The sequence below is a fragment of the Garra rufa genome, chromosome 15 (assembly GCF_049309525.1).
Source record: "Garra rufa chromosome 15, GarRuf1.0, whole genome shotgun sequence".
Classification (NCBI taxonomy): domain Eukaryota; kingdom Metazoa; phylum Chordata; class Actinopteri; order Cypriniformes; family Cyprinidae; genus Garra; species Garra rufa.
This window is the reverse complement of record NC_133375.1, coordinates 42,423,625-42,450,317: the sequence shown is the minus strand read 5'-3', so window position 1 is coordinate 42,450,317 and position 26,693 is coordinate 42,423,625. Positions and strand designations below refer to the sequence as shown.

The window sequence follows — 26,693 nt, the reverse complement described above, 5'->3', positions numbered from 1 at the left end:
CGCTGGGGTATATTTGTAGCAATAGCCAAAAATACATTGTATGGGTCAAAATTATTGATTTTTCTTTTATGCCAAAATTCATTAGGAAATTAAGTAAAGATCATGTTACATTAAGATTTTTTGTAAAATTCCTACTGTAAACCTATCCAAATGTAATTTTTGATTAGTAATATGCATTATTAAGAACTTGATTTGGACAACTTTAAAGGTGATTTTCTCAGTATTTAGATTTTTTGCACCCTTAGATTTCAGGTTTTCAAATAGATGTATCTCGGCCAAATATTGTCCTATCCTAACAAACCATACATCAATAGAAAGCTTATTTATTGAGCTTTCATACGATGTATATATCTCAGTTTTGTAAAATTTAACCTTATGACTGGTTTTGTGGTCCAGGGTCACACATGTTTATTTGAAATAAAATAACTGAAATCAAATTTAAAAAATCTTATTTTTTTTAAATTTTGAATAGCTGCCAAGACAAAAATGTTAATTTTCATTTAGTTTATCTTTAAGTACTGAAGTAACTATAATGGAAATACAAATTAACAAAAAAACTATACAGACATCTTTTAAATAAGGCAATAAAAAATGTGACGAAACAAAATTACTACAACTTTAAAATAAAAATAAAAATTAATTAATAATAATTGATGAAATAAATACGTAAATAAATATTTTGCACTAAGACAATGATCTAAGTTTAGAACAATTTAGATTGCATTTTAAATTCACAAATTCTCATTACTTTAATGTGAAATAAACATGAAAAACATTAAATTACATTCACCCAGACAATGCATGTGTATATATATATATATATATATATATATATATATATATATATATATAGCAATACATTATATGGGTAAAATTATTTTATTTTATACCAATAATCATTAAGATATCAAGTAAAGATCATGTTCCATGAAGATATTTTGTAAATTACAATAAATATATCAAAACTTAATTTTTAATTTATTAATGTTCATTGCTAAGGACTCAATTTGGACAACTTTTAAGGTGATTTTCTCAATATTTATTTTTGTACCCTCAGATTGCAGATTTTCAAATAGTTGTATCTTAAGTACCCTAACAAACCATACATCAATTCAATATGAAGCTTCATATAATGTATAAATCTTCATTTGGTAAAAAACAACACGCATGACTGGTTTTGTGGTCCAAGGTCCAGCTTATGCTGCACTGAGTATAATAATAATGATGTTTTAACAGTGCTGCTACTCCTTGATGTTTGTCATTACAGCAGTGACACCTGCTGGACGACTGTAGTATTACTGCATCACAGGAAACGCAGCAATCAGGTGAAGACTGTCACAGACCTGAGTTTGTCCCGGCCCTGCAGCAGCTCTTTATAAATGATCTGTGTTTCAGCATCAGGATCTAACGGATCGCTCCAGTCGCCCAGAGTCACGGCCGAATGAGTCCGACTGCAGCCTGATGCTGACGAACACATAAATACACAGACACAGATGACTGTGAGTAGCAACTTCTGCTCTCTTTCTCTCCTGTCACATCAAATATTATTGAGGATGCTATTACTGTAAAAAAAAATTATAATAACCGTAAAACACAATGAAATAATGAAGCACTGCAACTAAAAACATCCATGAACACCTAATAGTCCACTGTAATCTAATCAGTCTGAGGTCACTGTTAAATACCGTAAACATGCATGTGATACACACACACACACACACACACACACACACACACACACACACACACACACACCTGTGCGGTCTGGCTGCAGGCAGCAGGTCCATTTGCTTCCTCGATGAGCTCCGGGGTGAAACGACGGCAGCATGTGTTCATTATAAATACTGACCTTCCTGATGGCCGACAGCCACTGATTGAGCTCATTTACATTCTGAAACACACACATACATATATACAGTTTAATATATTTATATTTATACAGTCAGTACGATTTATTTGAAAGAAATTAATGCATTAACTTAGTGAAAATTGTGACCCTGGATCACAAAACCAGTCATAAGGGTCTTTTGTATTTAAATAGAGATAAAAAAAAAAAGCTGTCCATTGATGTATGGTTTGTTAGGATAGGACATTATTTGGCCAAGAACTAGTTGAAAATTTGTAATCTGAGGGTGCAAAAAAATTGAAATACTAAAATTGCCTTTAAAGCTGTCCGAATGAAGTTCTTAGCAATGCACATTACTAATCAAATAAGTTTTGATATATTTACTGTAGGATATTTACAAAATATCTTTACGGAACGTGATCTTTACTGAATATCCGAATGATTTTTGGCATAAAAGAAAAATCTGTAATTTTGACCCATACTACTACATATGTATGTATTTTTGGCTATTGCTACAAATATACCTGTGCTACTTAAGACTTACTTAAGGTTTTGTGATCCAGGGTCACAACTGACAGTAAAGACATTTATAATGTTACAAAAGATTCAAATAAATGCTGTTCTTTTGAACTTTCTTTTCATCTGAGAATCCTGAAAAAAATATATATGTTGGCTATGTAACCACTGTTGTTGATATTACCCGAGAAGTTGAAGTATGAATGATCCGTGCCGAGTCCCGAAACTGAATCAAATGATTCGCGACCCGATTCGTGATTCATTTCGTGACATCGGAGCGTGGATCGCAAATCATTTGATTCATATAATCCTAGCCACCCTGCTAATAAAAATTGTAATATGAATGGGAATATACTTCAGAGATATTTTACTTAATTTATAGGGGTGCCAATAATTGTGGCCAACGTGAACTAAAGAAAAATATTTATTTCAAAATGAGACTCCCTCCAGTTTCCATTGTTCTACTTCAATGAAAGGTTAGAATTTTGCGAATTTTTTGAATGAAAGATCTAAAGGATAAACGAAGAAGATTTATTTCCATCATGGGCGTAAATCCCGGGGGGGACATGTCCCCCCCTATCCGAGGGTTGTCCCCCCCTCTAAAAAAATTATTAAAAAAAAAAAAAAAAAAAAAACGCACTCTCTATTGTGAAAAATATATGTATGTATACCTAAAATACTTGTGTAAGTAGAAAAAGAAAACGCAAAAAATGCATTTAGAAACAGTTGAGTTCCCCCTCCCATTCCTCACAGTGGTTTGGCCCACTGCCTGCTCTACACAAGAGTCAGGTGTGTGGCTGCGGCTCAATTAATGTTGAACTCCAGTAAGTAGGGTATTTTATTAACTTTAAACAAAGCGATTCTCTTTAATGTAGTTGATGCAGACTCAAATGCTGATTACCGATGTAATTTGCCATGAATCTGCTATATTAGCCATTTAAAATATTACTTTATATTACTAAATATTACAGCCTTTAGCCTCCTTGTTAGTGCGTCCGCCTCCCGTGCCGGAAGACCCGGGTTCGAGACCCGCTTGTCGCGAGTGTAAGGAGTTTCATTTAGCTCTGCATTTACTAAATGAGTACTGCGTTACGTCCGAACTGACCTCACTTTAAACAAGTTTTTAAACCTTTTTTTAATTCCTTGTTTTTGTTGTTGTGTATCTTTATAAGTACAATTTGACTGTATTATTTTGTGTTCCCTTCAAAAATTGCTCATGAGAAATTTTATATTTATTGTCCCCCCCTACTGTCAAATGAAATTTACGCCCATGATTTCCATAGCCACCTTTGCTCATATTTACAGGGTGCCAATATTAGTGGAGGGCACTGTATATATAGATATTTAAATATGGTTCAGTTCAGCAGTAAATGTCCACTGTTCATGCGGTGGATATTCCTCTAGCCAGTATCATTTTTAGTGGTTACTGTAATGTGTGTTACACTAAACTGGAGCTTCTGTTCATCAGTATCAGGTGATGTCATACAGTGTGTGTGTGTGTGTGTGTGTGTGTGTGTGTGTGTGTGTGTGTGTGTGTTTGGTGTCACCTTGCACTGCAGGTATGTGGTGTGTAGTTGTCCGTCCGTGTCCTGCGTAATGACCTGCATGACGTTCTGGAGCTGAAAGGCGTTTTCATCCACACGCTCCACCGCACACACATGCGTTATGAGAATAGTGGAGCGAACCTGCAAACACACACACACACACACACACACACACACACACACACACACACACACACACACACACACACACACACACACACACACACACACACACACACACACACACACACACACACATGCTACAATCTGAATGTGTCTGAGCACCAGAGACAGTTGTATTGTTTCCTATAGTGCAAGTGCTTTATATTAAGCATCTCTTTATTCAGATCGACACAAAAGAAAGAGTGGCACACACACATAGACAAACGTCTCACCTCTGCACTTTCTCAACATCAAAAGACAAGACATGATAATGAGCTTACAGCTAATGACACTCCATTCATTAAACACACACAGACAGAAGGAAGGAAAGTGTGTCGGACCTGCCATTCGGGGCTCTTGGCGTAGGACAGCGACTCCGAACTCAGCCAGAAATATCGTTTCTTGAAAGCGAAGCGTTTGAGCAGCTGAGGTCCTTCAGATTTGTGTTTCTGCAGGAAACCTTCCTTTACAATGACTGATGGCAAAAATACAGCACGCTGTGGAGCTTCACACACTGTGTAGAAACAGCATACAGAAACTAAATTATTGCTGTAATAAGTCATATACAGTATAAAACTAATGTTATTCAGACACCTTCAGCATTTCTCACATTATCACAGTTTAGAATTTTTAGAAGTTTAGAATTTTAAATTGAACTATTTTATAAATTAGAACATTTTCCCAATTATTAAAATGAAAATTGTGTACAGATAAATGTGACCCTGGACCACAAAACCAGTCATAAGGTTAAATTTTACAAAACTGAGATGTATGCATATGAAAGTTCAATAAATAAGCTTTCTATTGATATATGGTTTGTTAGGATAGGACCATATTTGGGGGAGATACAACTATTTGAAAATCTGGAATCTGAGGGTGCAAAAAAATCAAAATACTGAGAAAATCACCTTTAAAGTTGTCCAAATTAAGTTCTTAACAATGCATATTACTAATCAAAAATTACATTTTGATATATTTATAGTAGGAATTTTGCAAAAAATCTTAATGGAACATGATCTTTACTCAAATTCCTAATGATTTTTGGCATAAAAGAAAAATCAATAATTTTGACCCATTCAATGTATTTTTGGCTATTGCTACAAATATACCCCAGCGACTTAAGACTGGTTTTGTGGTCCAGGGTCACAAATATAAAATACACAATATAGAATATAATTAAAAGCATAATTTTTCCAAGACAAATTCATGCAAAAATTAATAAAATGAAAAATATATAAAAAAATAATAATTAAATAACACAGAATATAATAAAATGAATGACAACATTCAACAATGATAACATGTGATTTAGGATTTTTTTTTACTAATGATTTTCCAACATGAATGCATGCATATATATTTGAAATTAAAATTATATTAAACTATTCAAATAAACAATATAGAATATAATAAAAAATATAACTTTTACAACATGCATGTATACATGATTGAAATGATTTTTTTTTATAAAACAATATAGAATTTATTAACAGTTATGATGTTTCCAATGGGAATGCATGCATAAACTATATAAAAGTATAGTTTTCTGACAGGAATGCATACATAAATGTTTTAAAAATGAAAGTTCTATAAAAATAAATATTAAAATAAACAATATAGAATGTAATAATAAATACAGTTTTTCGAATGCATGCATAAATGTTTGAATTATTGAAATAAAAGTTAGGATTTTTTCAATGTGAATGCATGCTTAAACTATGGAAATGAATATTATATAAAAATGCAAAAATAGATATATAAAATACAAAATTGAATATATTACAAATTATATTGTAATAAATTCTATATGGAATTTGTATTACATTTTAGATATATTTTTGACAGGAATGCATGCATAAATGCTTGAATTGAAAGTTCATATAAATATTAAAATACACAGTATAGAATGTAATAACAAATACATTTTTTTCAACATGAATGCATGCATAAATGATTGAAATTAATATTATATTAAAAATAAATATTAAAATAAACAATACGGAATATAATAAAAATATAACTTTTACAACATGAATGCATGCATACATGGTTGAAATTAAAATTTAATAAAATGAACAATATAGAATACAATAAAAGGTATGAATTTTCCAATGTGAATGCATGCATAATTGAAATGAAAATTATTATAATGTTTTCGGACAGTAATGCATGCATAAATGCTTGAAATCTAAGTTATTAAAATAAACAATATAGAATGTAATAATAAATATATTTTTCCAACTTGAATGCATACATAAATGATTGAAATAAAAATAAAATAAAAAATAATTATCTAAAAAAAAAAACAATACCGAATATAATAAAAATATAACTTTTACAAATGCAAAAGATAAACTATTAAAAATAACATTATATAAAAATACAAAATTAGATATAAAAAAAAAAATGGAATATATTTCAAATTATATTGTGATATATTCTGTCTATTTTTTTTGACAGGAATGCATGCATTGAAATTTAAGTTCTATAAAAATAAATATCAAAATAAACAATATAGAATGTAATAATAAATAGAACATTTCCAACATGAATGCATACATAAATTATTTAAATTAAACATATATATTAACATAAAAAATACAGAATATAATAAAAACAACTTTTGAAATTAAAATTTTATAAAATAAACAACATAGAATATAATAAAAGTTTTTTTAAGATTTTTCCAATGTGATTGAAATGAAAATGCATAAAGTATGAAAAATGAAAATGAAAAATGAAATATAAAATAAACATATATACACACACACACACACACACACACACACACACACACACACACACACACACACACACACACACACACACACACACACACACACACACACACACACACACACACACAAAGTTATGATTTTTCCAATGTGAATGCATGCATAATTTATACAAAAAATGATTATGAATGTTTTCTGATAGTAATGCATGCATAAATGTTTGAAATAAAAATATATAAAACGAAATAAATATAATAAAAATGCACAGAGAGGCAATGAGAACTTAGATTACTACAGTATTCATTTATATGTAAAACCCTTGAGTGGTTTGTATGTGTTGTGCAACGCTGCAGTGCAGACAGCAGGTGGCGCACTGGACTACAGTCAGTCCAACACACAGCGACTTATATTTCACTCATACAAGTGCAGATTACAGTCAGACAGAGTACAGTAAACCTTCAGAGTCTGCATGTATTGTGCTGATGCTTGTCTCTTATTTATTCTAACACGAGTTGAACACATCAAACAAACAAAGATGCTGTGGAGTGAATGAGTTTGTGTAGGAGCTGCAGGTGTGACTGTTATCAGACTCCATGTATAATGTCTTCACAAGTTTATTAAATATTAAAGGAGTGTTTGACAGGACGTGGTGTCAGAGTAGATATGGCTAGATATGTGATCTCTGTCAACCTACACACACATAGCAGCTCTTAATCATCGCTTTTTGTGCTATTTTTTTTTTTTTGGTGATCAACTTTTTATTCAATTTGTAGAAGCAATTTGGTTGGTTATGCAATGTAACATACATGCATATGTATGCATATAATACAATAAAAAATATTTTTTTTTTAAATTAAAAAAATAACACTATATACAGTCGTGGCCAAAAGTTTTGAGAATTATATAAATACTGGAAATTGGAAAAGTTGCTGCTTAAGTTTTTATAATAGCAATTTGCATATACTCCAGAATGTTATGAAGAGTGATCAGATGAATTGCATAGTCCTTCATTGCCATGAAAATTAACTTAATCCCGAAAAAAAACCTTTCCACTGCATTTCATTGCTGTCATTAAAGGACCTGCTGAGATCATTTCAGTAATCGTCTTGTTAACTCAGGTGAGAATGTTGACCAGCACAAGGCTGGAGATCATTATGTCAGGCTGATTGGGTTAGAATGGCAGACTTGACATGTTAAAAGAAAGGTGATGCTTGAAATCATTGTTCTTCCATTGTTAACCATGGTGACCTGCAAAGAAACGCGTGCAGCCATCATTGCGTTGCATGAAAATGGCTTCACAGGCAAGGATATTGTGGCTACTAAGATTGCATCTAAATCAACAATTTATAGGATCATCAAGGCTTCAGGGCGTCCAAAAAGTCCAGCAAGCGCCAGGATGGTCTCCTAAAGAGGATTGAGCTGCGGATCGGAGTGCCACCAGTGCAGAGCTTGCTCAGGAATGGCAGCAGGCAGGTGTGAGCGCATCTGAACACACAGTGAGGCCAAGACTTTTGGAAGATGGCCTGGTGTCAAGAAGGGCAGCAAAGAAGCCACTTCTCTCCAAAAAAAAAACATCAGGGACAGATTGATCTTCTGCAAAAAGTATGTCGAATGGACTGCTAAGGACTGGGGCAAAGTCATATTCTCCAATGAAGCCTCTTTCCGATTGTTTGGGGCATCTGGAAAAAGGCTTGTCCGGAGAAGAAGGAGGTGAGCGCTACCATCAGTCCTGTGTCGTGCCAACAGTAAAGCATCCTGAGACCATTCATGTGTGGGGTTGCTTCTCATCCAGGGGAGTGGGCTCACTCACAATTTTGCCCAAAAACACAGCCATGAATAAAGAATGGTACCAAAACACCCTCCAACAGCAACTTCTTCCAACAATCCAACAACAGTTTGGTGAAGAACAATGCATTTTCCAGCACGATGGAGCACCGTGCCATAAGGCAAAAGTGATAACTAAGTGGCTCGGGGACCAAAACGTTGACATTTTGGGTCCATGGCCTGGAAACTCCCCAGATCTTAATCCCATTGAGAACTTGTGGTCAATCCTCAAGAGGCCGGTGGACAAACAAAAACCCACTAATTCTGACAAACTCCAAGAAGTGATTATGAAAGAATGGGTTGCTATCAGTCAGGATTTGGCCCAGAAGTTGATTGAGAGCATGCCCAGTCCAATTGCAGAGGTCCTGAGAAAGAAGGGCCAACACTGCAAATACTGACTCTTTGCATAAATGTCATGTAATTGTCGATAAAAGCCTTTGAAACGTATGAAGTGCTTGTAATTATATTTCAGTACATCACAGAAACAACTGAAACAAAGATCTAAAAGCAGTTGAGCAGCAAACTTTGTGAAAACTAATATTTGTGTCATTCTCAAAACTTTTGGCCACGACTGTACATCCTTAGAGAACAAATGAAGAAATACATACACTGCTGTTCAAAAGTTTGGGATCAGTAATGCTCATCAAAACTGCATTTATTTGATCAAAAATATGGACTGCAATATTGTGAAATATTACTTCAATTTAAAATAACTGTTTTCTATGTGAATATATTATAAAATGTAATTTATTCCTGTGATACAAAGCTGAATTTTCAGCCTCATTACTACCCTTTTTTTCCAGGATTCTTTAACAAATAAAAAGTTGGAAAGAACAGCATTTATTTGTAATAATATAAATGTTTGGGGTCAGTACATTTTTATTCTTTCTTTTTTTGAAAGAAATAAATACTTTTATTCAGCAAGAATGTGTTCAGTTGATAAAAAGTGATAGCAAAGACTTGTATTGTTAGAAAAGATTTATATGTTTAATAAATGCTCTTCTTTTTAACCTTTTATTCATCAAGAATCCTGAAAAGAGAATCACAGGTTCCAAAAATAATAATATTAAATATAGTAAAACAAAATATAATATATGTAACAATAATGTAATAATGTCTGATAAAAAAAATCAGCTTTGCATCACAGGAATAAAGTATATTTTTAAATATATTAATATAGAACACTATTATTTTAAACTATAATAATATTTCACAATATATAATTTTTTCCCAGTGTTTTTGATTAACTAAATGCAGCCTTGATGAGCATAAAATAATTCTTTAAAAAATATTAAAAATCTTACTGATCCCAAACTTCTGAGCAGCAGTGTATACACATTTAAAAAATATATACAATTTATAAAATACTTTGTTTTATATATAATGTACACATTTTAAAAATATGTACATGAAATAACTTTTATAAGCGCAATAATTAAAAATACAAATAGGTCACTGTTATTTTAATATTATTAATATACTACTATTATTACTAATATACTATTTTATTAATTTATTTGTATATTTACATTTATATCAAATTTGTATTTTAAATGTATTTTTATTTTTTTAAATGTAAAGTTTTTTTTATGTCTACCTAGTTTTTATTAAGTTATAGTTTTAGGTTTATTTATTAGTACTTCAACTAAAACTAAAAGTAAATGAAAAATGTTGCATTGGCAACTAGCTAATATATATATATATATACTGTATATGTGTGTGTGTGTGTGTGTGTGTGTGTGTGTGTGTGTGTGTGTGTGTGTGTGTGTATGTATATATATATATATATATATATATATATATAAATAAACAAACAATATAGAATGTAATAATAAATAAAAATGTTGCATTTGTGAAAATGCATATATATATTTATCATAAATTTTCATAAATGGGCAGATAAGGGTATCACACATATTAATCACATTTTTCAGTCAAACAAACTTGTTCCATTTTCCTACCTAGTCCAGAAGTACGGTATTGGGAGCAATCAATTCTTGACTTATTTGCAACTCAAATCAGCTGTCTTATCTAAAATCAATAACAGAACCATCAATCTTCACCTTCCTTCCACAGTAGCAGATTTAGTTAATATATCGTCCCCCAAGAAATTACTTTCTAAATTATACAAAATGATAACCAATTCAAATAAAACCTTAAGTTTACCAATAACCAAATGGGAAAAAGACCTTTCTATTGCTCCTGATACCGACTTCTGGACTCAAATTTGTAATAATATTTATTCCATGACTAAAAACGCCAACCTTCAGCTCATACAGTATAAGACCCTTCATAGAACACATTACACTGGGGAAAGGCTGTTTAAAATGGGATTCACATCAGAAACTTGCGTGCACTGCTCACAAAATAGTCCGGACACATATATCCACGCCACATGGCACTGCCCACCCATTAAACAATTCTGGGAAGATGTCACTGAATCCCTATCCCACCTCCTGGGCTGTCACATCCCATTATCCCCTTCACTCTGTCTACTGGGCGATCTATCAACACTCAATCAGGAAATAACAAACAAAAGGATACTCCTCATAGCTCTAGCCATTGCCAAGAAAACTATCTTCTTGAACTGGAAATCCCGAAACACCATTCACATAACACACTGGAAAAATTTGCTTACAGAATACATCTCCCTAGAATATTTTTCATCTCCTTATACATCAGAATCGCAACATCCAATATCAGACCTCAGTCAACTCTTACAAATCTGACACACTTATCTTTAAATATTCACAAAATATTATTCATATTTATATAAGGTATTAGTAACATGAGTGTTTTCATTATTATTATTATTATTATTATTAATTTTAATATTATTATTATTGTTGTTGTTGTTTTCATTTATTGTATCACTATATCAGAGAAACATTGAAAAGTAATAAATTGATGGGATGATGTTTTGTATGGACGGTAACAGTTTACTGAAGATTACATCATTAAATATACATAATTAAAAATTTGTAAATATAAATAAATTAAAACTGCACCCAACAAATACCACTCATGTTTTTAATGCACCACATATTGATTTTAATGCACCGCACTCTTCTTTTAATGCACCACTTGAGGTCAAACTTACATACATCATATGATGTCTACAATGCTGCCTTGAATGGAAAGGAGGAAGGAGGAAAAAAAAAAAAAAAAAAAAAAATGCACACCGACACAGAAGCAAGGATAGGTGTGGTATGTGTTGGGTATGGTTCATTAGTATATTTCCCTGCGTACATATATTTAGTTAATTACTATTGTGATTATATGATTATTATTATTATTATTATTATTATTATCATCATTATTATTATTATTATTATTATTATTATTAATAGTAATAGTACTGTTGCCTTCATCACAAAACATCGTCACAAAATATCATTGTTACAACTCAAACTTTAATATTGTTATTAATACTATTATTATTATTATTATTATTTTTTTTTTAATTGATATTGTTTATTATTATTATTATTTTATTATTATTATTATTATAATTATTGATATTACTGTTACCATCATCACCACATCATACTGTAACCACCATCCTTGGGATTATTGTTGCTATTGTTATTATTATTATTATTATTATGATGATGATGATTACTGTTATTATTGATATTACTGTTACTGTCATCACAAAATATTAACCATATCATCACCACCTTTGGTGTTATTGTTGTTACTCCGATTTATGGCCATTTCTATTATTTTTGAACATGCTAATACTACCTATACTGCTACTACTACTTATACATGATTATTATTCAGATTGTCTTGTTCTCATTTTTCATTTATTATCATTGTTGTTGTTTTTTTTGTGATTAGTATAGTTTTTTGTTTGTTCTTGTTTTGTTTAGTTGTTGTTGTTTTTGTCTCTGCATTTACAATGTATGTTTTTGCACTCCGAATAAAGGAAAAAAAAAAAAAAAAAAAAAAAAAAAGAAAATGCATATATATATATATATATATATATATATATATATATATATATATATATATAAATCCCCCTACCCTAGCCCTTATATATAATTTTTTATAATAAATTATATATATATTTTTTTATATATACACTGCTGCTCCAAAATTTTGGGATTAGTAAGATTTGTAATATTAAAAAAAAATTATTTTATACTTATCAAGGCAGCATTTTGTTAAAAACGTTACCCTGGACCACAAAAACAGTCTTAGGTAGCACACGATTTTTCTTTGATGCCAAAAATCATTAGGATACTAAGTAAAGATCATGTCCCATGAAGATATTTTGTACTTTAGTACTTTAACTACAATTAAAAGTACATGAAAAATGTTGACAACTACCTAAAACTTTTTTTTTAAAATTGTATTTCATATTATTTTTATTTAATGTTGTGAACATGTTTTAATGGTTTTAGATCATGACAATAACTCTGGTTCAGTTTTGATGCAATTATAAAAAGTATTTTTAGTAAACAGTGTTCATAATTAATTGTCTGTTGTCATGGTAATAAGTTGCTGTGATATTTGTGTCCGGTCGTCATGGCGACTCACCGGCGTCGTGATCGATGTCTATGAGTTTATCCAGGAAGTCTTTGACGGAAGCCACGCTGCAAAGGATGATGGGATGCAGAGGGGTCATCCACTGCTCCTTCCCATGACCCAGCTGAAGGCCCAGGTTCCCCACGCTCTGAAGAGCCTGAGAGAGACGGAAAGATGGAGAGCTGCAGGTGTGAGTGGGTGAGTGAAGACCAGACAGCATGTCATTAACCCATTTACACTGCAAATGTGTGGTTGATTAAACTGGTCAAACACCTCTTTCAACATCCAAGTGCTTCAAAATTGGCCCAGATGGTAACCCTCATTGTGTGAAGTTACCCTTCAGCCACAGTGACAATATTCAGTCAGTTCCTCTTATGTATTTTTAAAGTGCATGTAAAGTGTCGCCCACATTTCCACATATCGAATTGAAATGTTCTTTATTTTAAATGCAACCACTATTAATTCCTAAACTGATTCCTTGAACATCTTACGAAATGCACTGATAAATGTGTTTTTTTATTTTATTTTTTAATTTATGCAATTTTCAACTGAAACAGGACATGTTAAAAAATGAAACAGAAAATGATTAAAAATTAATTTTTCCAACATGAATGAATTAAGTAAAAACAATAAAAGTAAAAGCTAAGTTAAAGTTTGAATATAATAAAACATTATGATTTTTTCTTACATGAATGCATGTATACATAATTAAAATGAAATTATATGAAAATAAATATTAAATATAGAGAATATAGAATATAATGATGATTTTTCCAAAATAAATGCATGCAGAAAGAAGTGGCTGAAAAAATACATAAAAAATAAACAAGATGTAATGTTTTTTTCTAACATGAATGCATGCATAAATGACTGAAATGAAAATGAAATAAACAATAAATGCAAAATAAACAATATAGAATATAGAAAAAAATATTTCTTCCAACATGAAAGCATGCATAAATTATTAAAATGAAAATTATATACCAAATACATATTGGAATGAATGCATGCATAAGTGAAATTATTATATATAAAAATGCATAAACAATATATAATAAAATAAAAAAATTCAAACATGAATGCATGCATGAATGACTGAAATGAAAAAATATAAAAATAAATAATAATATAAAAATAAATGTAAAATAAATGCATATAAAATAAATGCAATACATTTATGTATGCATAAATTATTAAAATAAAATGATATAAAGAAATAACCAATATATAATATAATTCAATAAAAATAGCTTTTTCTAACGTGAATACATGCATAAACGACTGAAATGAAAATAATATAAAAATAAAGGTAAAATAAACAATATAGAATATAGAACAAAAATATTTCTTCCAACATGAATGCATGCATAAATGATTGAAATGAAAATTATATAAAAATAAATGTGAAATAAACAATATAGAAAAAAAATTCTTCCAACATGAAAGCATGCAGAAATTATTAAGATGAAAATTATATACCAAATACATATTGAAATAAATGCATGCATAAGTGACTGAAATGAATATGTATAAAAATGCATAAACAATATATAATAAAATATTTTTTTCTAACATGAATGCATGCATGAATGACTGAGATAAAAAATAATATAAAAATAAAATACACAATATAGAATAGAGAAAAAAACATTCCAATATGAATGCATGCATAAATGATTGAAAAGATTGAAAAATAAATATTAAAGAAAAAATTCTCAGAAAGAAAAGAAAAAAAAATTTCTAACATGAATGCATGCATGAATGATGGAAATAAAAATAAATGTAAAATAAACAATATAGAATATAGGGGAAAAACATGAATGCATGCATAAATAATTTAAATGAAAATGATATTAAAATAAATATTAAATAAACAATATAATAAAAATTGTTGTTTTCCCCCAAAATGAATGCATGAAAATTACATAAAAATAAATAAAAAATTACCAATTTACAGTATAGAAAAAATTTACATGAACACATACCTAAACATAAATATAAGATAAACTATATAGAACATAAAAATTTTGATTTTTCCAACATAAATGCATGCATAAATAATAGAAATGAAAATTCACTATGAATGAGATGTGTTTTAGCTTTCATCTTAATTTTAGTTTAAGTTTTAGTAATTTTATTGTCTGGTTTTGTCACTTTTAAATGTCTATATATTGTATTCTTTTTTTTTTTTGTTTTAGTTGTAGTTATTTTAGCACTTCAAGTTTAAACAATGTTTTATTTGATTCTATTTTATTTATTTGAAATGAAAAACAAACAATATAATTCAACAATATGATTTTTCCAACATGAAATTGTTATGTAATAATAAAGATTTTTTATTTTTATTTTTTAACAACTTTTTAACTTGTAAGGTGCATTTGAAGGCAGCATTAGATCTGTGGAGAGTGTTTCATTTTCATTCAAGAGAGCATTTAATGGTCAACTGCACATTTTATTATCATAAAGCTGAATTTGAGATGTGACTGTGCATTGTTTTGTGTGCCGTACCTTAGCGAGCAGCAGTAGCGTCCTGCTGGTCCTGGTGTCGGCGTGATGGTCTCTCAGCTGGAAGAGTTTGGGCGTCAGAATGGCAGGAGCAAACAGACGCAGGAAGAAAAAGCCGCTGATGGCCAAATACTTCACATCCTACAAGAGACACAAACCGTGAGTAAAACCTCAACCATCATCATTATCACTGAAAGAGTCTGACCAGCTCCTCACCTCATTCTCAGGCTCTGGAAACTGATCCTCCACCCGTTTATGGAGCTGTTTGAAGACGACTCTCATCACAGGAGGACACTGGGAAACAGAGCTGACGATGGCCTCCATAATGCTGCTCAGATACGTCTGCAGGAGCCCAACGCTGCTCTCTCTGACCTCGGCCTCCGACGCAGAGCCTTTAAATGAGATACGTCTGCAGAGAGTGAAGGTCACAGTTGTTTTCAAAGGAGAAGTTACAGATAATATACCCGCCCCTTGGCATCCAAGATATTCATGTCTTTCTTTCTTCAGTTTTAATTATGTTTTTCCATATAGTGGACTTCAATGGTGCCCCCGAGTTTGAACGTCCAAAATGCAGTTTAAATGCAGCTTCAAAGGGCTCTAAATGATCCCAGCTGAGAAAGAAGTGTCTTATCTAGCGAAACAATCAGTTGTTTTCTAAAAAAAAATGACAATTTATATAGAAAATGAGATGGGAATTTTTTGACATTCCCTAACTGTTCAGGCAGAGCAAGACAGGACGAGCATTTGAGGTTAAAAAGTCTAAAAATTTTACATTTTTTTAAGAAAACAACCAATTGTTTCACTAGATTAGACCCTTCTTCCTCGGCTGGGATCATTTAGAGCCCTTTGAAGCTGCATTTAAACTGCATTTTGAAAGTTCAAACTCGGGGGCACCATAGAAGTCCACTATATGGACAACATTCCTGAAATGTTTTCCTCTAAAGACATAATTTCTTTACGACTAAACAAAGAACATCTTGTCTAAATGCAGTTTAAATGCAGCTTCAAAGGTCTCTAAACAATCCCAGCTGAGGAAGAAGGGTCTTATTTGGTGAAACAATCCATTATTTATATATAATCCATATATATATATATACCTTTTAACCCCAAATGCTCATCTTCTCTAGCTCTGCGTGATCTCTGTATTCTGGTTCAAGACAGTTAGGGTATGTCGAAAAACTCCCGTCTCATTTTCTCCTCCAGCTTCAAACTCGTCCTACATCGCTGCAGAAGTACTGACCCAGTGTTTACAAAGTAAACATGCAAAGGAGGTCAAACACCCTTTACAAAAAAAGGTAAAACAGCGATGTAGGATGATTTTGAAGTTGGAGGAGAAAATGAGATGGGAGTTTTTCGACAAACCCTAACTGTCTTGAACCGAAATACACAGAGTACGCGTTTGCATCGCAGATCTAGAAAAGATGAGCATTTGAGGTTAAAAAGTATATAAATGTTTTATTTTTTTTAAATAACCAATCGTTTTGCTAGATAAAACCCCTATTCCTTGGCTGGGATCGTTTACAACCCTCCGAAGCTGCATTTAAACTGCATTTTGAAAGTTCAAACTCGGGGGCACCATAGAAGTCCACTATATGGAGAACATTCCTGAAATGTTTTCCTCTAAAGACATAATTTCTTTACGACTAAACAAAGAACATCTTGTCTAAATGCAGTTTAAATGCAGCTTCAAAGGGCTCTAAACAATCCCAGCTGAGGAAGAAGGGTCTTATCTAGTGAAACAATCCATTGTTTTCTTAAAAAAAAAAAAAAATTATATACCTTTTAACCCCAAAATGCTCGTCTTCTCTAGCTCTGCGTGATCTCTGTATTCTGGTTCAAGACAGTTAGGGTATGTCGAAAAACTCCCGTCTCATTTTCTCCTCCAGCTTCAAACTTGTCCTACATCGCTGCAGAAGTACTGACCCAGTGTTTACAAAGTAAACATGCAAAGGAGGTCAAACACCCTTTACAAAAAAAGGTAAAACAGCGATGTAGGATGATTTTGAAGTTGGAGGAAAAAATGATATGGAAGTTTTTCGACAAACCCTAACTGTCTTGAACCGAAATACACAGAGTACGCGTTTGCATCGCAGATCTAGACAAGATGAGCATTTGAGGTTAAAAAGTATATAAATGTTTTATTTTTTTAAAATAACCAATCGTTTTGCTAGATAAAACCCCTATTCCTTGGCTGGGATCGTTTAGAACCCTCCGAAGCTGCATTTAAACTGCATTTTGGAAGTTTAAACTCGTGGGCACCATAGAAGTCCACTATATGGAGAGAAATCCTGCAATGTTTTCCTCAAAAAACTACAAAGACATGGATATATTGGATGACAAGGGGGTAAGTAAATTATTAGGAATTTTTTATTCTGAAATTAGAGTAATATAGTTTTTATATGTTTTTCAAATTATTTTTTATATTTTCAGATTTCATTTTAATTTCAGTTGTAGTTTTATTTATCATTTATGAAGTTTTAAGTCATTTTTATTAGGTCAATTTAAATATATCTGTATAGTTTTTAATACATTTATTTTATTTTTGATTAGTAATATGCATTGCTAAGAACTTCATTTGGACAACTTTAAAGGTGATTTTCTTAATATTTAGATTTTTTTGCACCCTCAGATTGCAGATTTTCAAATAGTTGTATCTCAGACAAATATTGTCCTATCCTAACAAACCATACATCAATGGAAAGCTTATTTATTAAATTCAATTTAAATGACCTGTTTTGCCCTGCTAAAAACATCTGGACGTGGATGAGACCAAAATCCAAATAATTTCTTTACGACTAAACAAAGAACATCTTGTCTAAATGCAGTTTAAATGCAGCTTCAAAGGTCTCTAAACAATCCCAGCTGAGGAAGAAGGGTCTTATTTGGTGAAACAATCCATTATTTATATATAATCCATATATATATATACCTTTTAACCCCAAATGCTCATCTTCTCTAGCTCTGCGTGATCTCTGTATTCTGGTTCAAGACAGTTAGGGTATGTCGAAAAACTCCCGTCTCATTTTCTCCTCCAGCTTCAAACTCGTCCTACATCGCTGCAGAAGTACTGACCCAGTGTTTACAAAGTAAACATGCAAAGGAGGTCAAACACCCTTTACAAAAAAAGGTAAAACAGCGATGTAGGATGATTTTGAAGTTGGAGGAGAAAATGAGATGGGAGTTTTTCGACAAACCCTAACTGTCTTGAACCGAAATACACAGAGTACGCGTTTGCATCGCAGATCTAGAAAAGATGAGCATTTGAGGTTAAAAAGTATATAAATGTTTTATTTTTTTTAAATAACCAATCGTTTTGCTAGATAAAACCCCTATTCCTTGGCTGGGATCGTTTACAACCCTCCGAAGCTGCATTTAAACTGCATTTTGAAAGTTCAAACTCGGGGGCACCATAGAAGTCCACTATATGGAGAACATTCCTGAAATGTTTTCCTCTAAAGACATAATTTCTTTACGACTAAACAAAGAACATCTTGTCTAAATGCAGTTTAAATGCAGCTTCAAAGGGCTCTAAACAATCCCAGCTGAGGAAGAAGGGTCTTATCTAGTGAAACAATCCATTGTTTTCTTAAAAAAAAAAAAAAATTATATACCTTTTAACCCCAAAATGCTCGTCTTCTCTAGCTCTGCGTGATCTCTGTATTCTGGTTCAAGACAGTTAGGGTATGTCGAAAAACTCCCGTCTCATTTTCTCCTCCAGCTTCAAACTTGTCCTACATCGCTGCAGAAGTACTGACCCAGTGTTTACAAAGTAAACATGCAAAGGAGGTCAAACACCCTTTACAAAAAAAGGTAAAACAGCGATGTAGGATGATTTTGAAGTTGGAGGAAAAAATGATATGGAAGTTTTTCGACAAACCCTAACTGTCTTGAACCGAAATACACAGAGTACGCGTTTGCATCGCAGATCTAGACAAGATGAGCATTTGAGGTTAAAAAGTATATAAATGTTTTATTTTTTTAAAATAACCAATCGTTTTGCTAGATAAAACCCCTATTCCTTGGCTGGGATCGTTTAGAACCCTCCGAAGCTGCATTTAAACTGCATTTTGGAAGTTTAAACTCGTGGGCACCATAGAAGTCCACTATATGGAGAGAAATCCTGCAATGTTTTCCTCAAAAAACTACAAAGACATGGATATATTGGATGACAAGGGGGTAAGTAAATTATTAGGAATTTTTTATTCTGAAATTAGAGTAATATAGTTTTTATATGTTTTTCAAATTATTTTTTATATTTTCAGATTTCATTTTAATTTCAGTTGTAGTTTTATTTATCATTTATGAAGTTTTAAGTCATTTTTATTTGGTCAATTTAAATATATCTGTATAGTTTTTAATACATTTATTTTATTTTTGATTAGTAATATGCATTGCTAAGAACTTCATTTGGACAACTTTAAAGGTGATTTTCTTAATATTTAGATTTTTTTGCACCCTCAGATTGCAGATTTTCAAATAGTTGTATCTCAGACAAATATTGTCCTATCCTAACAAACCATACATCAATGGAAAGCTTATTTATTAAATTCAATTTAAATGACCTGTTTTGCCCTGCTAAAAACATCTGGACGTGGATGAGACCAAAATCCAAACCCATTAAATTTACAAATGGCTTCGCCCACTCTTACAGGAAAAAAAGGTGGATAGAAAACATTTTTGTTTTCTAATAATATTGCACTTTTTCACACCATTGTGAGCAGAAAAGACTATCAACAACGAAAACATCTTACCGACCACAAACTTCTGAAATGACGGTGTATTAATGTTGCACTAAAAAGGTCTCACTTTTTATTAGGAAAAAAAAACATTCCCCATATCATATACAAACAGAAACATAAAGGCAGCAACCCATCAAAATAAAAGTTAATGTAATAATAGTACTACTACTGTAATGAAATTATTATTAAAATAATATTTAAGAAATATTTACCAGAAAAATAATTTGTCAGAATGTATTTACAAGAAAATTATACTATTTATAAGTATTTCTGAAAAGTAAAAATTCTTTATAAAATCTAATTAATCTTTATAAATTAATTAGAAATGCTTGTGATTATTAAAATCGAATGAAACTATTAAAACTGAATGCAGACTGCGATCAAAACAATAAAACATTTTATAGGGCCTTAAAATTTCATTTTTGTTAAACTTTTAAGAAATTGCTGTTAAAGCATGTAGGTTTCGTGATTTCAATGAATTAGACATACTTTTAATTCATATTTTTATTTTAACCATTAAAATAGAATCTAGAAAAATTCAAAATGGAATTCAGAAAAATCTAAATGAATTTGGAAAAAATAAAATGGAATTTGGGAATTAATCAAATTTCATAGGGCCCTATTTATTTCATTTGTTGTCCAAACTTGACATTTTTATTCCTGTCTATATCCTGAAGGTTTTTACAGAGGGATTTGTTCATATATAATTTGCTTGATTTTATACAACATTTTATTCCCCCAAAAATGGTAAAAAGAAAATATAGTGTTTCCTGTCCATTTTAATTTTTTTCTGAATTATGGAGTGACAAAATGAGATCCCCTCTGTAAAAACATTTGACTTTAATATATCAAAAAAAAAATAATAATAATTAAACAAGAGTTTTTGAAACTGACTTCATCCAGTGTTTAGATTTTTGCACTAGAAATGTATGCAAATTAGCGCATATTTCATTAAATAATGGCTCATTTACATATTTAAACCTAACATTTTACACAACTTGTAATACAAAAAATGTTTGCAATTATCAATGTAATTAATCAACTGGGTAAGCAAAGCAATAACTATTAGTTTTTTTTTTTACCCTATTCACCTGCAGTGTCTCGCCTTAATAACAAAGATTAAATAACAAAAATAGATTATATAATGATATAAATTGTTATTGTAAAATAATTAAAATTGTATAATAATAAAAAAATATTTCATTATTTAAAGGCAGATTAATTGCTTTTTTAAATAGATAAAACACTTGTAACCTCCATTTGGATCATCTATTATTTATTTACTTTACCTGTCGTTATGTTTATGTTGCAGTATCATTTCAGTAGTATAGAAAAAATTTAGTCAGGTATCGTATCGGAGTCAAAATGTTGGTATCGTAACACTACGGTGTATATGATATTTTTCAAATATAAAAGCTGGCAACGTTTGGTGCTCAGTGACATTTCTCAAGCTATACATAGATCTAAAAGCCAAAGTTTGGAGAGTTCACTGCTGTTGCTTGGCAACACAGTTATTTTCCCTGATCATGGCTGTTTCATCTAATGATATACTGCATGAATGAACTACCGTTATATGTGTGTGTGTGTGTGTGTGTGTGTGTGTGTGTGTGTGTGTTTCTACACACCTGGAGCGGTTGAGGTCTATCTTGCAGGGATCCAACTCGACGTATTTCCGTTCCTCAAATATGCGGTTAATAATGGGCTTCAGAACCTCATGTAGATACAGCATCCCGACAGCCTGAGAAACACATAAACCGTCTGAATACATTCACATGTAAAAAATCACAAGTTTATATTTCACATGTAGATATGCACACACCTTCATGAACTGCTCCATAGCTTTGGAGGCCAGTGAGTTGGACCTGAAGAGTGTATTTGGATCTGCTGTTGGGGAGAAACAGGAAGTTCTCTTCATGTGTTTCTCAACATTTCCTCATACATGTAAGTATGACCAGTGTTGGGGGTAATGCATTACAAGTAACGCAAATTATAATATTACTTTTTCCAAATAACTAGTAAACGTATTCCTTTTTAATTGACAAGAAAATATCTGAGTTACTTTTTCAAATAAGTAACGCCAGTTACATTTTCCCCCATTTATTGATTAAAAGCTCTCCTGTCCTCATGTTGAGAGAAATCGTAAGATGTTACTTTAGTTCTAGAATAAATGTGAACATGCATTAATTCATCTCACTTACTAAAAAAAACAGATATAGTATTCCTCAAAATTAATAAAAACAGTTAAACTCAACACAAACCTGAAGTAATTAAATATGTTAAATAATACAAATATCCTGTATGTATTTAATCCCATTTTATTAACCAATGTCTTTGCTGCCAACTTTCGATGATCCAATTCATCCATACTAATAAGCAAAAATGACTCAAGATAATCTAACAATTTCCTTTTTTTTATTGCTGAAGAGTTGACATTTTTTTCTTCTGCGGTCTACTGTACAGATGTGATTTTACTTTTCTCTAAGCCTGAGGCTTTTGGTGTAAAAAGGCTTTTACATTTGCCAAAAACACAACTTTTTATATTGAAAACAAACAAGCCCTGCCCAGATTTTAAAAAAGTAACGCAAAAGTAATGTAACGGATTACTTTCCATAAAAAGTAACTAAGTAACGTAATTAGTTCCTTTTTTAGGGAGTAACTTAATATTGTAATGCATTACTTTTAAAAGTAACTTTCCCCAACACTGAGTATGAGTAATTAAGGGCACACGATTAATTAAATAAAACCAAAATCACAACATACAGTTGAGGTCAGAAGTTTACACCCCCCTTTCAGAATCTGCAAAATGTTAATTATTTTACCAAACCAGAGGGATCATACAAAATGCATGTTATTGTTCATTTAGTACTGACCTGAATAAGATATTTCACATAAAAGATGTTTACATATAGTCCACAAGAGAAAAGAATAATTGGATTTATACAAAGTTTACTTGATTCTTAATACTGTGTTGCTACCTGAATGATCCACAGCTTGTGTTTTTTTTTTTTTTTTTTTTTTTTTTTAGTGACAGTTTTCCTGAACAGTTAAACTGCCTGCTGTTCTTCAGAAAAATCCTTCAGGTCTCACAAATTCTTTTTCCAGCACTTTTGTGTATTTAACCCCTTTCCAACAATGACTGTGTGATTTTGAGATCCATCTTTATACACTGAGGACAACTGAGGGACTCATATGCAACTATTACAGAAGGTTCAAACACTCACTGATGCTCCAGAAGGAAAAGCCGTGCATTAGAGCCGGGGGTGAAAACTTTTGAACAGTATGAAGTTGTGTACATTTTGCTTATTTTGCATGAATTTCTTTTTGTTTTCATTTAGTACTGCCCTTAAGAGGCCAAAAATGGGAAAGCAGCCGGAGCAGATAATACTGTATACCACCTGAAGCACTGAAAGCTGGAGGTGAAGTGACAGTAAATGCCCTTCACTCACTACTACTCAAGATTTGGGTCACAGAATCAATTCCCAAAGAATGGAATAAAGGACTGCTGGCGAAACTTCCTAAAAAGGGAGATCTCAGCCACTGCAAGAACTGGAGAGGAATCATGCTACTGGTGATTGCAAGCAAAAATCATGACACGAGTAATCCTAGAGAGGATGAAACAAACAATAAACCTAAAGCTAAGGGACGAGCAAGCAGGCTTTCGAGCCGAAAGACCATGTTGCGACCAAATTGCAACACTGAGAATAATGATAGAACAATCCCTCGAGTGGAATACCGTACTCTACATGACCTTTGTGGACTTCGAGAAAGCCTTTGACTCAGTGGACCAGGCCACACTCTGGAGCCTCCTGAGACATTATGGAGTGCCAGACAAAATGGTCAGGATGATTAAAGTGATGTATAATGGTTTTGAAGCCAGCGTCATACATGATGGAACAACAACACAAGGATTTGAGGTTAAGACAGGAGTAAAACAAGGCTGCCTGCTAAGCCCTCTGCTGTTTCTCGTCCTGCTGGACTGGATCACACGCCCATCCTATGGAAGCGAGAAGACAGGAATCCAGTGGACACTAACCAGACAGTTAGAGGACATAGAATTTGCAGATGACCTGTGCTTGCTAAGCCACAAAGTAGCACATATGAGACAGAAAGTAAACACCTTGAAGAGAAATGCAGAGAGAGTGGGTCTTAAAATAAATGTGGACAAAACCAAGGAAATGAGAGTTGCAAATGAGACGCCTGCAAATACCAATGTGATCAAATGTGGAGAAGAGACCATTGAGAGAGTAGATCAGTTCCGTTTCCTTGGTGGCATAGTTTCAAATTCTGGAGGAACAGAAGATGATGTAAAGGCCCGGAAGAGAAATGCACAACAAATGTTTTCCACCCTAAACAGTCTGGAGATCTAGAGCCATTTCCTTGAAAACAAAGCTAAGGATTTTTAATTTCAGTGTCGAAACCATCCTTCTGTATGGATGTGAAACATGGAAAATAAACAAGGGTGTTTTGGCCAAACTACAACCATTCATCAACAAAAAGCTAAGACGTCTATGTGGCATCTGGTGGCCAAAGACAAATACTGGAAGAACTGGAAACAACCATCAAAAGAAGAAAATGGAAATGGATTGGACACACACTGAGAAAGCCAGAGTCAAACACCACAAGACACGCACTTGAATGGAACCCCCATGGTGCGAGACGCAGCGGATGGCCCAAAGACTCACGGCGAAGAATCACCAGAGACGAACTCCAGAAAATCAACATCACCTGGAAAGAAGCCAAGAGGAAAAGCCAAGACCGCGTTGTCTGGAGGCAGACCGTAGAAGCCCTATGCTCCGCCCGGAGCGAAGAGGAATAAGAAGATGATAGTTACATGTTTCCCAGAAATTTTACCTGATCTTCAAATTCCAAAAGCTCTTAATGCATCGTGTTTCGTTCTGAAGCATCAGTGAGTGTTTGAACCTTCTGTAATAGTTGCATACAAGTCCCTCAGTTGTCCTCAGTGATGGACCCTCAAAATCATTCAGTCATTGTTGGGTACAAATACACAAAAATGCTGGAAAACCAAACAATTTGTGGGACCTGAAGGATTTTTCTGAAGACCAGCCGGCAGTTACATTAACAGTTATCACTAAACAAAAAACACAGCTGTGGATCATTCAGGTAGCAACACAGTATTAAGAATCAAGGGGATGTAAACTTTTGAACCGGGTAATTTTGATAAATTCAACTATTATTTTCTCTTGTGAACTATATGTAAACATCTTTTATGTGAAATATCTTATTCAGGTCAGTACTAAATAAACAATAGCATGCATTTTCTAGGATCATTTAGCATTTGCTAAATGCATAAGTGTATTTAGTAGTAGTAGTAGTAGTAGTATAATATTTATTTTATAGCCATTTTGATATACCTGTAATAATAATAATATATATATATATATATATATATATATATATATATATATATATATATATACACATTATTATATATTCATTTTTTAAATCATATTTAAATTTGCAATTAATTTTTTTTTCTTTGAAAAATTGCTATTTGATTTTCCCCCAAATCATGCAGCCTTATGAGTTCTCATGCATAAATTTGCTAAATCATTTTTTAATTGAGATTTATACATCATCTGAAAGCTGAATAAAGCTTTTCATTGATGTACGGCTTGCTAGGATAGGACAATATTTTTCCGCGATGCAACTATTTAAAAATCTGTAATCTGAGGGTGCAAAAGAAATTGCCTTTAAAGTTGTCCAAATGAAGTTCTTAATAATTTTGACCCACAAAATGTATTTTTGGCTATTGAATATTGGCTATAGTATTAAAACTCTTTCTGCTGGAGTTGTAAATTGTGCGACGGTTTTCTCTCTCTTTAATCTTCCGTAGGTCACTGACGAACATTCCTGTCTTATGATCGTTCCGTTTCCTTTTGAAGCTGCTTCCTGTGGAGTTGCTATAGAAACGCAGGCGCTCTGTTTGTCATCGGCGCGGTACAAACGCAACATAAAACACCAGCCGAGTGTGAAAAACCCACGCGCTCGCGCAACACAAAACATCATTAATGAGAGAGGAGAAGTTGAGATGACTTCACGCCAGCGAGGGGAACTGTGGGTAAATATAGCTGGACTGCAGTCGTCACATCGCCTACACACCAATCACACACACGTACTGGTGCTGTGGACCTCTCTGGTGTTGAGGTAGTCCAGGAACGGCACCACCAGACCCTGACCCAGATAGATCTTCACCAGTGTCATGGCCACGTCCTGCCGGCTCTCCACCGTCGTCACTTCCTCCAGCAGGGTCAGGGTTGTGGGATCGTCC

At 32.4% G+C, this 26,693-nt stretch overlaps 1 protein-coding gene across 1 annotated transcript in view; it reads right to left on the bottom strand.

Annotated features, from left to right (window-relative positions):
• The window catches only part of rasal1a (RAS protein activator like 1a (GAP1 like)), a gene marked incomplete at its 5' end in the record, with an annotated part of 31,834 nt that extends 5,145 nt beyond the window's left edge, over positions 1-26,689 (bottom strand). Inside the window, 10 exons of the mRNA XM_073819899.1 lie at positions 1,344-1,464; positions 1,756-1,891; positions 3,910-4,047; positions 4,410-4,582; positions 13,173-13,317; positions 15,669-15,806; positions 15,882-16,074; positions 22,030-22,142; positions 22,224-22,288; positions 26,542-26,689. Of these exons, the coding sequence (XP_073676000.1) occupies positions 1,344-1,464; positions 1,756-1,891; positions 3,910-4,047; positions 4,410-4,582; positions 13,173-13,317; positions 15,669-15,806; positions 15,882-16,074; positions 22,030-22,142; positions 22,224-22,288; positions 26,542-26,689 (1,370 nt within the window). The remainder of the gene's footprint in view (positions 1-1,343; positions 1,465-1,755; positions 1,892-3,909; positions 4,048-4,409; positions 4,583-13,172; positions 13,318-15,668; positions 15,807-15,881; positions 16,075-22,029; positions 22,143-22,223; positions 22,289-26,541) is intronic.
• Between the last annotated feature and the right edge of the window lie 4 nt (positions 26,690-26,693).